Consider the following 13,184-nt stretch of genomic DNA (forward strand, 5'->3'; position numbering starts at 1 on the left):
TTAAAACAGATGAGAGGGAATTGTTTCTCTGTAGGTCACAACTCTAGGAAATTCACTACTTCAGAGTAGACACCAGGACACTGAATAAATCTGAGGTGTTGGGCAGATTTTTAATTAGTAACGGTTTAAAGTGTTATGGGGTGCAGGCAGGAAAATGGAGTTGAGGCCGAGATGAAATCAGCCATGATCGTATTGAATGGTTGAGCAGGCTAGAGGGGCTAAGTTGTCTGCTGCTGATTATGAAAGTATGTTGCAGTTTGATGAAACTGGATCTCGAGTCACTATCAAGCAAAAGGTTTTTGTTCGAATCTGATCAGTTTTGGAATTGCTAACCATTTATTTTGCTAAGAATAATGATATGCATGGAGGCAGCTTAGAAATGTTCCAGTTAGTCTGAAACAATACATCGTTTCTTTTCTCTAATATAGAAATCAGCTGTTTCTTTTTTCCTTTCTAGAGACTTGGAACATAATAACTTAACCGAAGTCACCAAGGGCTGGCTGTATGGCCTCAAACTGTTGCAGCATCTCCACCTGAGCCAGAATGCCATCACCAGAGTCAGTGCAGATGCCTGGGAGTTCTGCCAGAAGCTGACTGAATTGTGAGTTTTTTTTTCCCTTTTTATCCTCTGGCCCTTCATTTCTGGCGCCTCATTCATCTTAACTGTGACAGTCCACCATTAGCAGGCATGCCACTCACTGCCTGAACCATGAGCTTTGAAATTCCCTATCTAAACCCCTCTGCCTTTGCACCTCTCTTTTTGTTTTGTCAGACATTCCTTCAAATCTTCCTCTTTAACCTTTTAGTTACTTGTTCGAATAATTAACAAAAATTTTATTTGATAATTTCTCCATTGAAGTTCCTTGGGGCATTATACTGTCTCCAGGACACTGTTGTAAAAAGATATTGATTTTAATACCGCATAACTGAATCCTCAAGAAAAGGCATAATAGCCGGTTTAATAAAATCTGGGAGCATTGCTTATTCTTTGCATTACTGTGTGTATGCAAATAAGTTACTTAATATCGTAGATTGAGCGCATTTTCATTTGTTGGTAAATCAAATTGGATGGTTAATTGTGACATAGAAGTGATTGATGCAGCTGTGCTTTGCTCTAACAAAATTTGTTCATGTATCTCTCAATAGATTATCATAAGTTCCAATCATTTCATGCCTAGAACACAGCTGAGTCTAATCTACAATGAATTGCTTTTTCTTCAGGACATCAGATTTAAATAAGGAAGCATCAGTTGTTCCTTCTCCAACTATTCTGTTTCTTCATTCATATTGTAGGCAGGAGGCTAGAAGAACTTCATTCATATACTCATTAATTTAATTTGGCCATTTTACATGGAAATTATCACCTACCAAGTGTGCATTGGAACAGAGCATATGATGCTGTCTGCGATAAAGAATCTACCTGCCAAACATAGCACTGAAATGTCAAAATAAGATTGTTTTTGAATCTGTATAACTTGAAATGGTGTTTTGGATACTGTAATATTACTGTATCCAGAACTGGTTGAAGAATTCCTGTAAATAGGATGGACGAACTGGATCAAATTGATTTATGTTGAAATTTTTGTTTCACTTTTATCCAGAGACATGACCTACAATCAGATGACTCGTTTAGATGAGTCTACTTTTGTCGGCTTGAATTTGCTTGAGAGTTTGTACATGGGAGACAACAGAGTAAGTTATATCGCTGATGGAGTCTTTAGCAGTTTGTCTAACCTGCTGACACTGTAAGTACACAGAATAAAATAGCATTATATGATAAATACAGAAAACTAACTTAACTTCAAGGCTGTGTTAGAGCAAATGTCTGTCGATGCTGGAATCTGTAGTGGAAACAAAAAATACTGGAGAGATCACAGTGGCTAGAGCAGCCAGGGAGAGAGAGAGAGCGCAAGCTAGATGACTATTCATCATGTGACATCAGCTCTGATGAAGACTCATCTGGACTCAAAATGTTAGCTTGTTTTCTCGCCATGGATGCTTTCTGACTTGCTGTGATCTCCTGCATTTCTTGCTTTCAGTTTAGAATTGAATCATTTGCTCCCACCCCACTAACTCTTCTCTATAAACTTGGTCAGCTTATAAGCTTGAAATTGGGACTGGAAATCATTGCTGGCCAGTGGGTAGCCAATGAGTCACATGTCCTCCATTAGAAACTACAATGCTCCACTGTAATGGGCAGTAAAGCTGTACCTTCTGCGTCACTTTGCATATGTTGGACTACTTTCTGGACTGAGTTTATGTCAAGATGAACAAACAAAAATCCTATTGTAATGAAGTTTTAAACTTGTGACAATGAGTTTGATCTGTTACTATAATGCATGTTTCTTACTTCTACTTCTGGTAGAAAGTGTAGGAATTGGTACATCTTAGACTGCAAAAACAAAAGAGCGAGGAATTTCTGTACACCAGGACTCACTAGTTATGATCCATCTGGTGTACCCAGCTGTATGAATAGGAATGCAGAGGACGGGCGAAGTTCATGCTGATTACACAAGAGATGAAGTTAACAGGCTGTAGATTGAACTCTAGCTTTATCTTTTCCTGTTTCAGTCTGCACTATCTGCTAGTATATTATAAATGAATCCTCTTTTCTGTTCTCCCACCTGGCCAGGCAACTGCAAGGCAGATATTATGTCAAAAGTCCTTAAGTGAGCTGAAGTGGGAAAAAGAAAGGTCCAAAAATAAATTGGATGGGGATGAAGTAACTTGGAGTTCTTTGTCCTTCGTGTAACCTTTAGTAGTAGAGTGATCATAACTGATCTGCTTTGGTTCAAAGTAACATTAAATGGAAGAACAAAGTAAGTTGTGTTGTTGGGCCCTAGGGGGGAGGCATGTAAAAGGAAATGACTGGCAAGCTTCAGTTCAGGGTCACTGAGTGTATTCATGTTTCAGGGCATTGCTGATTAATGAGGCTCCAACTATTCGTGCCTGACTAGTTGTGAGGAGAAAGGAAAACTAACTGATCAGTGTAAGGGCACGAGGGTGGAATTAATTTGTTTAGTCAAAGTGAAGTTAGAATAAAGCGTGATACATTTATTTTTCCTGCTCAAATTTTTGGACGGATTCATGTAAAGTGTGTATTTTTTGTGCATTGTGGTAAAAATTTGAAAGCTTGCGCTCTTAGTCTTTACCTCTGGCCATGGATTACACAAATCAAAGCAATAGAACATGTTAGGCTGAAACTGTTTCACACCGGTATGAGATTAGAGTGCCATTGACAATTCCTTGCTTATTGAGGGCTTTTTCACGTAAGGTTTACAGAATATGACCCAGAAATTTTAAATTGGAATTCACCAATTACCCCACCATTTCAAACAATACCAAACATGCATCTCCATCCAGGCGCTAGCTTCAGAATTCACCTCCAAATTCTGGCAAAAATTTTAATCAGCGGTGTTCAGGAACTGCCTATTTTACTGGGCTTTCACTTCCATTACAAGTATCTTATAACTGTTGATAGAATGATATAATGGTTACGCAAAAGAGGTGTCCGCTCACCTTGTTGAGTCCACGCCAGCTCACTGCAAGAGTAATTTCTTTGCCTGTTATCCTTAAACTTTTACTATATTTTTTAATCTTCGAGTGCTTATTAAAAAGCCTTTCATGGGTCACAATTAAATTTACTACACTTTTTCTAGGCAATTCATCCCTTGTGCAAGGGTAACTCCTCCCTTTTAAGAAGAAATGTAATTTCTTCAGTATCTATCCTCCTTGCAAGAAAAGGCTTTAACTGCTGCAGAAAGTTTTGTTCAAACATTTGGCTGCTTTGTGAGATGCAGAGGACACTGTTTTCACCGAGAGGCAATACAAATGTGCAATTTCATTCGCAAAGCAGTTGGGATTCCCTTTTGATGACCAGATACAGTTCCAAAATGTTTAGCTGTCTTTGCCATTTCTGATGTTAACAAACTTGTTTCTAACATTGTGTGTATTTACCTCAGACACTCAGCATCTGTGATGCTCTTTAATTTAACTCCTAGTGGTAATGGTATAATGTTATACCTCTTGTAGTTTCACGTTAAATAAATTGCACATAAGAAGCAAATTTGTGGACTATAGTCCAATTATCCTCTGGACCTGTAACTCCTCCTCTGAGATTACACTTGGTCTTGAGTTTTATGGTGGAATGGTAATATCCCTACCTCTGGGTCAGAAGATCTGGGCACAAATCTTATCTGTCCCAGAGCTGTTTCAGAGCATGCCTGAACAAGTTAATTGACTACACATGGTGTTGACTGTGCACATGCAATTTTTGAATTGTGATTAATTTTCAAACTTATTTTTCTGTCGTATAGTATTGGTATCAGAATTTGGTCTTTTGGTACCATTACATAGAGAGGATATTTTCAATTGTTTGAGATAAAATCTGGACTGGAGACTGCGAAGTGGGGATCATAAACATGAGAGTCACTGATCAAGCCAATAAAATTTCAGCAGAGTCCTTTTTACTCCGAGTAGTTAAAATGTGGGACTGGTCACCATAAGAAATATTGGAAGTGAATAATAGGTGAATTTAATGCAAAGATAGATAAACAAAAGGATGCAGGTTGAATGAGATGGAGAGGGAGATATGTGTGAAACATAAGTGCCATCATAGGCCAATTGGATTGAATGGCCTGTTTCTTGACCTTTTTATCAGTCTACCAGTGTGCTGGGTTGCTTGCATTCAGTTTGATGTCTCTTTTGTATTTTCAATTTATGCATGGTACTGTATTATTACTGTGGTCTGTGAAAATTGGTAAACTTTTAGATTATTTGATTGTCCTATTTATAAAAGTAGAATAACAGCAGTTTTCTTCTTGCAGTGATCTCAGGAATAATGAAATTTCATGGGCCATTGAGGATTCAAATGGTGCTTTTACCGGATTAGCCAAGCTACGAAAGTTGTATGTACTTGATAAACAGAAATTACTGTGGTTCATGGTGCTTTAATTTTAAATCCGTACTTTTGTACATAATAAAGAACAATACAGCACAGGAATAGGTGCTTTATCCCACCAAGCCTTCACAGATTGCTAATCCTTATTTAGACCTGCTATTTATTGCCCATACGCTTTTTCTGTCCATCTGTTCACCTCTCGTTCATGTGCCAATCAAGTATGGCCTTAAACAGTGTTAAATTGCCTGCTTCCACCAATTCCACTGGCAGTGCATTCCAGGCACCCACCACTCTGCGTGATACAATTTCCCCACAGTTCTCCCCTAAACCTTTCCTCCTCACCTTGAACCTGTCCTGTCTTGTAGTTGACCTTTCCACCCTGGGAAAAAGCTTCTGATTACCCACCTTATCTATGTGTCTCATAATTTTGAACATATCTATCAGGTCATCCCTCAGCCTCTATCTTTCCAGGGCGGTAGAGTAGCTCAGTGTTTGGCACTGCTGCCTCAGCACCAGGGTCCCAGGTTCAATTCCAGTCTCTGGTGACTATCTGTGTGGAGTTTGCACATTCTGCTCCTGTCTGTGTGGGTATTCTCCGACAATACAAAGTTATGCAGGTTCGGTGAATTGGTCATGCTAAATTCCCCATAGTGTTCAGGGATGTATAGGTTAGGTGCATGAGTCATGGGTAAATGTGAGGGAATGGGTTTGGATGGGGTACTCTTCAGAGAGTCAGTGTGGACTTGTTGGGTCGAAAGGCCTATTTCCACACAGTAGGGACTCTAATTCAAAACATTGAGTTTATCCAACCTCTCCTCATACCTAGAACGCTCCAAACCAGACAGAATTCTGGTAAAATTTCTTGGTACCCTCTCCAAATCATCTACATCCTTCTGGTATTGTGGTGACCAGAACTGCACACACTATTCCAAATGTGGCCCAACTAAAGTTTTGTACAGCTGTAACATAACTTGCGTACTTGTATATTCGATGCCCCAGCCGATGAAGACAAGCGTGCAGTATGCCTTCTTGACCACCTTATCCACCTGTGTTGCTAGTTTCGGTGACCCTGTGGACCAGTGCACCCAGATCCCCTCTGTATGTCAGCGCTGCTAAGGCTTCTGCCATTTATTGTGTAATTCACACCTGAATTTGATCTTCCAAAATGCATCACTTCGCATTTAGAGTCATAGAGCTGCACAGCATGGAAACAAAACATTCAGTCCAATGTTGAAAAATATGATGCTGGGAAAAACACAGCAGGCCAGGCAGCATCTGAGGAGCAAGAGAATCAACGTTTTGGGCCTAAGCCCTTCTTCAGGGCTTATGTCCGAAACGTCGATTCTCCTGCTTCTCGGATGCTGCCTGGCCTGCTGTGTTTTTCCAGCAACACATTTTTCAACTCTGGTCTCCAGCATCTGCAGTCCTCACTTTCTCCTCCATTCAGTCTAATGCTGACCAGATATCCTGAATGAATCTAGTCCCATTTGCCAGCATTTAGTTCCTATCTCTCTCAACCCTTCCTATTCATATACCCATCTAGATGCCTTTCAAATGTTGTAATTGTACAAGCCTCCACCACATCATCTGGAAGCTCATTTCAAACGTGTGTGACAGAGTTGGCCCTTAGTCCTCTTTTAAATTTTTCCCATCTCACCTTAGTTTTGGACTCTCCCACCCTGGAGAAAAGTCCTTGCCTATTTATCCTATCCATGCCCTTCATGATTTTATAAACCTCTATAAGGTCAACCCTCAGCCTCCGTGCTCCAGGGAAAACGGCCCAGCCTGTTCAGCCTCTCCCTGTAGCTCAAACCCTCCAACCCTTGTAAATATTTTCTGAACCCTTTCAAGTTTCACAACATCCTTTCTATAGTTGGGAGGTCAGAATTGCACACAATATTCTTAGATCAACTGTGATGTCCAGATACCTGAAACCAAACAGCAGACGCACTCAGCTGTGCAGGTTTATTTCACCATTTGATTCACTTCCCACGTAGTCACTGTCTTTATCTCTGTTCCTCCTCTTTAAAGTGCTGTTCTTTTGATATTTTTTCCCCAAAGTTCCAAAATAATGCAACAGCTTATAAAACAATAATTACTGCTCCTAGAATTTGAGGAAATCTGCCCCAACACGTAAAATACCTCAAAGGAGCAGCTCTTGCAGCCACATTTTTTTTCCTGCCTTCCACCTTTGTCTGAATTAAACTCCACCTACCATTTCTCTGCCGAAATCTGCAATCTATCTATATCCCATTGTTTCCTTTGATAGTCCTTCTCACTATCTGCAACTCTGCCAATTTTGGTTTCATCCACAAACTTACAAATCAGGCCACCTACATTTTCCTCCAGATCATTTATATATATATATATATATATATATAAAACAAACAATAAATGTGTCAGCACTGACCCCTGTGGAACACCGCTGGTTACTGATCTCCATTCTGAAAAGCACCCTTCCACTGCTACACTCTCTTTATTCCAAGACTAAGCCAATTCTGCAACCATCTAGCCAGCATACCCCGAGTCACATGAAACTTTACTTTTTATACCAGCCTGCCATGAGGTGCCTTACTAAAGTTTTGGTGGACAACTTCTACTGCCCTTCCCTCATCAATCTTTCTTGTCACCTCCTCAATAAACTCAATCAAGTTGGTGAGACATGACCTTCCCCACACAAACCCATGCAGCCTATAACTAACAACTCCATTCGCTTCCAAATGTGAATAAATCCTGTCTCCCTATCTTCAGCAGCTTCTCCACCACTGATGTCAGGCATAAACTTGCCTACTTAGTTGCCACCTTTTCAAATCCATGGCTGCAGTAACCTATTCCCCCATTGCTCATGTTAAGCTAAGTGATGCATAATTTTAGAAGGACAAAAACTATATCCATCTAACTTGTGTTTTTTGCTGCTGCTAATGTGAAACTATGTATAATGTGGTCTTTTAAAGATGACAAGGTCCAAGTTCCTGAAGTTAAATATAGGCTGCGGTGTGAGTGGGCTTTATTTGTGTTTTCAAATACCCACCATCATCTTGCTGCTACTTATCTCTGAAATCTCCTCCAGGCCCACAACCCTCCATAGTTTCTGTGCTTCTCTAATTCTGGCCTCTTGTGCATCCCACTCGTAATTGCTCCATCATTGACTGCTTAGGTTCCAACTTCTAGAATTCCCTCCCTACACCTCTGAGCTGTAACCTTGCTTGTCTCCTTTAAGAGAGTTTATATTACCTACCTACTGCACTGTATCATATGTTGTTTTGCAGTGCTCCTCTGAAGCACCTTGAGACATTTAATTAGTTTAAAAATTACACAACACCAAGTTATAGTCCAACAGGTTTATTTAGAAGCACTAGCTTTTGGAGCACTGCTCCTTCGTCAGGTGGTTGTGGAGTATAAGATCGTAAGACACAGAATTTATATCAAAACTTTACAGTGTGCTGTAACTGAAATTATATATTGAAAAAGACTGGGATTGTTTAAGTCTCTCACCTTTTAGAATGAACATGTTGGTTTCAGTTCTTTCGTATGTAAATTGAAGAACTTTTTTAAAGTTACATTCTCAAGTGAACTTTAACAATTGGTGTCATGTCGGCCCAGATACTGCATTAGTTAGGTTAACCTTCTGACTGTGGAGGCGAAACAGTTGGATATGAAGTTCCCCTTTGACCAAAATCTATAAATGTATACTTTATAGCTGGCTCACAGCTGAGATCAAGGATGAGAATCTTGAAGAATTTTTATTTTTCTTGCTTTTCGCACCTAATCTAGGGATGTAAACGCCATTTGTGGTCTACGCATTATTGCTCTGCCCTAGACTTGATCTTTTGCTCAGGTTTGTTCTTACTGAAAAATTGACAGTATATTCAGTGCTTGGTCTTTTTCTCAAAAGGCCTATTTGGTGCCAGTTGTATTTGGCTACAAGAGCTGCTTTTCTGTAAATCCAAGATGCAGTTTCCAATGTTTTTGTTAGACCTACTGTCTTGGTTGTCTTCATCTACATACGTACTCAGGAATGCATGCGTAATGGCACATACTGCATAGGGAACTTCAGAACCAAAGTTACAAGAACCATAAAGAGCAGCTAGTGTGGGAGAATATCTAGAAACCTTCTCTTTTGTAATGGTACTAATCCAAGGAGTATGATTTGATAATTACTGTTTCATTCTTTGTAGAATCCTGCAGGGCAGCAAAATAACATCCATCACAAAGAAAGCATTTTCTGGGCTGGAAACACTTGAATATCTGTGAGTATCCACTTCAAAATAGTCCTCCATTGTATAGTCACGTCACCAAAATAAAATTTAAAAGCATGTTCTTCTGCATTTATATTAGATGATAAATTAGTCCTGGGAGTTTCCATTTCTAATTGCACTTTGTCAAATAATTCTGTGGATGAAAGATTTCTGTGCCAGGTTTTAACTCCTCATGGTTGCAGCCTAGATCCTATGGTGTGCCAGTTGTTAAGGCAGAATGACACTGATATGTCACTGCTTATTGAACAGGAGGCAGAACATGAGAATTTAGATGTGGATCCGATTTTGTCATAAAGTGTTAATACTTTTTGAGCTTAAGCAGTGACCATTGTTTAATCATCATTGCCCACTTTAAGTTGCCCCACACAGCAATTGAGAAGGTACTACACCTTGCATTCTCATCCCCTTTAAGATGCGGTACAAGATTAGCACCACAAAATAATTTAAAGATATTTTGCAACAAAGTGAATAGGTCACACGTGTAATCATCCAGATTAAATGTTCACCAGTGAGATGAACTGACTCAACAAGCACTATTTCAAGAGGAGGTGGAAATTCTCTGTGTGTTCTGGTCAAACCCCATTCCCCTAAGCCACCAGAAACCAAATATTAACTAGTCCTTCAGCTCATCAAGTTTTTTTAAGATTTCTTGCTGTATGTAAAATGGTTGCTGACCTTTTGTGTATAAGTCACTGCACTTTAAAAATGAGCCATTGTGTGTGAAGTGCTTTGATATGTTAAAACTCTGGTATTCCTTTCAACTTCTAGTTTTTAAGCAAGTTTACTTTATCTCTCTTTTAGAGATTTGAGCAACAATGCCATCATGTCTATTCAAGAAAATTCTTTTGCCCAAATGAGCTTGAAAGAACTGTGAGTATTAAAAAGATTCTATTAAATCAATCAGTACAGCATGAAGTAATTTAATTAGAAAGCCTTTTTGTGGATGAATGCATTCCTCGTTCTTGTGTATAGCCTTCTCCACTGAATCCTGAATGATGCCAGCTCATTATTTGAGAGTTGTTGGGTTTGGGAGTGGGGCGAAGAGGGAAGGTAGGAAGGCAGATGGTCTTTGTACATATCCGAAATCAGGAGTAATGTCAGTAAGTTGGATGACTTTTAGCAAGTGTTTGAGTGGTGAGTGGTTTAATAAGAAATGTTGAGTGGCTAAATAAAAGGGGTTGCTTTTGCTTCCTTATGCAGTTCACCACATGCTGAGGAGGTTCATTTGGAATAATTGTTGTCTTTAAGGTTCAGTAGTAAAGGTGACTGAGTTGGGGTGAGCAGGTGTTGAAAGAGGGCAACATATTACACGAGTAATGCAAACGCCATAATTGCCAAGCTGTATTTTAAGAAAGACAGCTGTGGAGTCGAACTTGCTGGTTAAAATGTCAACTGAGGTTGGCTTCTCAGTTTCGGGGATGAGCAAATTCTGGTTTTTGAGTTTTGTTAATGGGATTTGAGCTTAAGAATGCTTAAATGTCCTTAATTAATCCACTTATTTTAAGAGGATTAAGGCCTCCATTAAATAGACATATTATTTCAAGGCGCCAGCAATTTTAGCAATAGGTTGCTACAAGTGGGTTGACCTGAGTGACTTGCTGGTGAGTTCCACCACTTGAGCCGATTTTGCTGCTTTCAGTGAGATCCGTTTCTGTATCTTCACTCTGTTTTCCTGCCTTGATTTGATATCCGTAGGTATCTTGTATGCACAAAATAAATTAATGGGAAGCAGCTTGTGTTTTGTTACACAAGTCTGTTGTTAGTTGTTATTAGTACAAGTGTTGGACACATGATCACTCAAAGATGTATTATTCAAATTGACTAACACCACCTTGATGTATTGAGGACTTGGCTACAAACAGTGTTCTTTTTGCAGTTTACCCTGTGCCAATATGAAGACTAATTTAAAAAGAGGATTGCAGTCTGCTGTCAGTGATATTGCTGGGAGGGTCCTTTTGTTTTCAATCCATAAACAAAATGCTCCTGTTCGAGCATTGCTAATGCTGTGCAGTGTGCTTATCACTTATCTACTACTAAATTGCCAGTTACTGTCATACATATGCATAACATCACATGTTGTGCCACTTACCTTGGGTTCAGTCCCCTCTTTGTTGAAGAGTAATGTCTAAATTAAATGTGGTCCAAGCCCTGACAGCAATTATTCCTCTGCCACAAAACCACTTTGTCTTCACCTTGTGATGAGTTAATTATTTTCTCAAAAGACTCCTGTAATTCACTGCCTCGCATCCAAATCTTCACTGTTACACATTTCTGAAGGATGTATATTTTTATTTGCTCTGTGCAGGGGCCTGAACACATCCAGTCTTCTGTGTGACTGTCAGCTGAAGTGGCTGCCTCCATTTCTGGTGGAAAAACAGTTTCAGCACATGGTCACTGCCAACTGTGCTCACCCTGTATGGCTGGCAGGGAGAAGCATCTTTAATGTTGATGCAGAGGACTACATTTGTGGTTTGTATAATTCATGTTTATTATGGCTTAATTCATAGCTCAAAGTCCTAGCAAGTGCCTGTCTGCCTCAGCTTGTTTTGTGATCTAGTTTTCTCTTACTCTTTGCTGAATCTGCAAAGTTAAATGAATGTGTCAATAATTGGAAGGTGCAAATTGAGCTGAATAACTGCTGGTGCTTATGATGTAACTTGTTACAGACATTGGATTGAAATTAAAAGACGTTAGACGACAGCTGTTTGTTTGAAATAACTATGTATGGGAAACATATTGACATTATCTCATTTATTCTTAAAACTACAGTTTGTAGAATAAAAGGGATAGTAGCAACATGGGTACAAAATTGGCCGTGTAATAGAAACAGGCTATTGGTCAATGGATAGTTTTCAGGCTGACAAAAGGTTTTTTTAGATTAGATTCCCTACAGTGTGGAAACAGGCCGTTCGACCCAACAATCCACACCAACCTTCTGAAGAGTCATCCACCTAGCCCCATTCCCCTACATTTACACCTGACTACCTAACACTATGGGCATTTTAGCCCATTTCACCTGACCAGCACATCTTTGGATTGTGGGAGGAAGCCAACGCAGACACTGGGAGAATGTGCAAGTTCCCCACACAGTCGCCCAAGGTGGGAATCAAACCCGGGTCCCTGGCACTGTGAGGCAGCAGTGCTAACCACTGTGCCACCCTTTGTAGTGAATGTCTCTGGGGTTAATGCTGGAATCTTTTTCCTGGTATATTTGAATGATCTAGAACTTGATATGCAGGGGACAACTTCAGATCTTGAGGATGATGCAAAATTTGGAGGCAGTATAAACTGAAGAGGGCGGTGAATAATTCCAAGAGGACATTAGCAAGTTGTTGGAGTGGACTGAAAGATGGCAGTTAAAATTCAATGCAGAGAAGTCTAAGGTTATGCATTTTGATAGGATGAACATAGACAGACAGTTGAAAATAAGAGTAACGATACTTGAGGGTGCTGGAGAAGACAAACCTGTGCAATGATCACTGGTGGCAGGACAGGTAGATAGTAGTTGAATGAAGTGCACAATCCTGAACTCTAAAAAAAATGCCTAGAGTACAAGAGCAAAGAGGTTATGCTGAACTTGTTAGACATTCCCTTGCGTATTGTGTACAATTCTGGTCATTGCGCTGTAGGAAGAATATGAACGCATTGAAGAGAGTGCAGAAGAAATTTAGAAAAAATTGCTCCAAGGATGCGAAAGTTCAGTTATGAGGATAGATTGGGACCGTTCTACTTGAAGAGAAGAAAGCTAAGAAGAGAGAAAATAAAGTTTTTAAGATCATGGGAAATCTGTAGATGGGGCAAAACTGTTCCCACTCGTAAAAGGATCAAGAATGTGATGATGCAGATTTAATGCATTTATAAACATAGCAAATGTAAAATGAGAGGGGGAAAAAAGTACTTTACACAAAAATTTGTTCAGACATGGAATGCAGTGGGTGGAAGTGTGGTGGAGGCAGGTAAAATTGAGGCACTCGAGGGCATTGAAGGATTATTTAAATAGAAATAATGTATATGGGGAAAAGGTA

At 39.7% G+C, this 13,184-nt stretch overlaps 1 protein-coding gene across 2 annotated transcripts in view; it reads left to right on the top strand.

The window, feature by feature from the left end:
• lrig2 (leucine-rich repeats and immunoglobulin-like domains 2) overlaps window positions 1–13,184 on the top strand; it is a 71,646-nt gene that overhangs the window by 38,763 nt on the left and 19,699 nt on the right. For both annotated transcript variants that reach the window (XM_072563909.1, XM_072563910.1), the window contains exons 7-12: window positions 458–601; window positions 1,602–1,745; window positions 4,827–4,907; window positions 9,079–9,150; window positions 9,961–10,029; window positions 11,465–11,628. In XM_072563909.1, the coding sequence (XP_072420010.1) occupies window positions 458–601; window positions 1,602–1,745; window positions 4,827–4,907; window positions 9,079–9,150; window positions 9,961–10,029; window positions 11,465–11,628 (674 nt within the window). The remainder of the gene's footprint in view (window positions 1–457; window positions 602–1,601; window positions 1,746–4,826; window positions 4,908–9,078; window positions 9,151–9,960; window positions 10,030–11,464; window positions 11,629–13,184) is intronic.

This window comes from Chiloscyllium punctatum, chromosome 45 (assembly GCF_047496795.1).
Source record: "Chiloscyllium punctatum isolate Juve2018m chromosome 45, sChiPun1.3, whole genome shotgun sequence".
Taxonomy (NCBI): domain Eukaryota; kingdom Metazoa; phylum Chordata; class Chondrichthyes; order Orectolobiformes; family Hemiscylliidae; genus Chiloscyllium; species Chiloscyllium punctatum.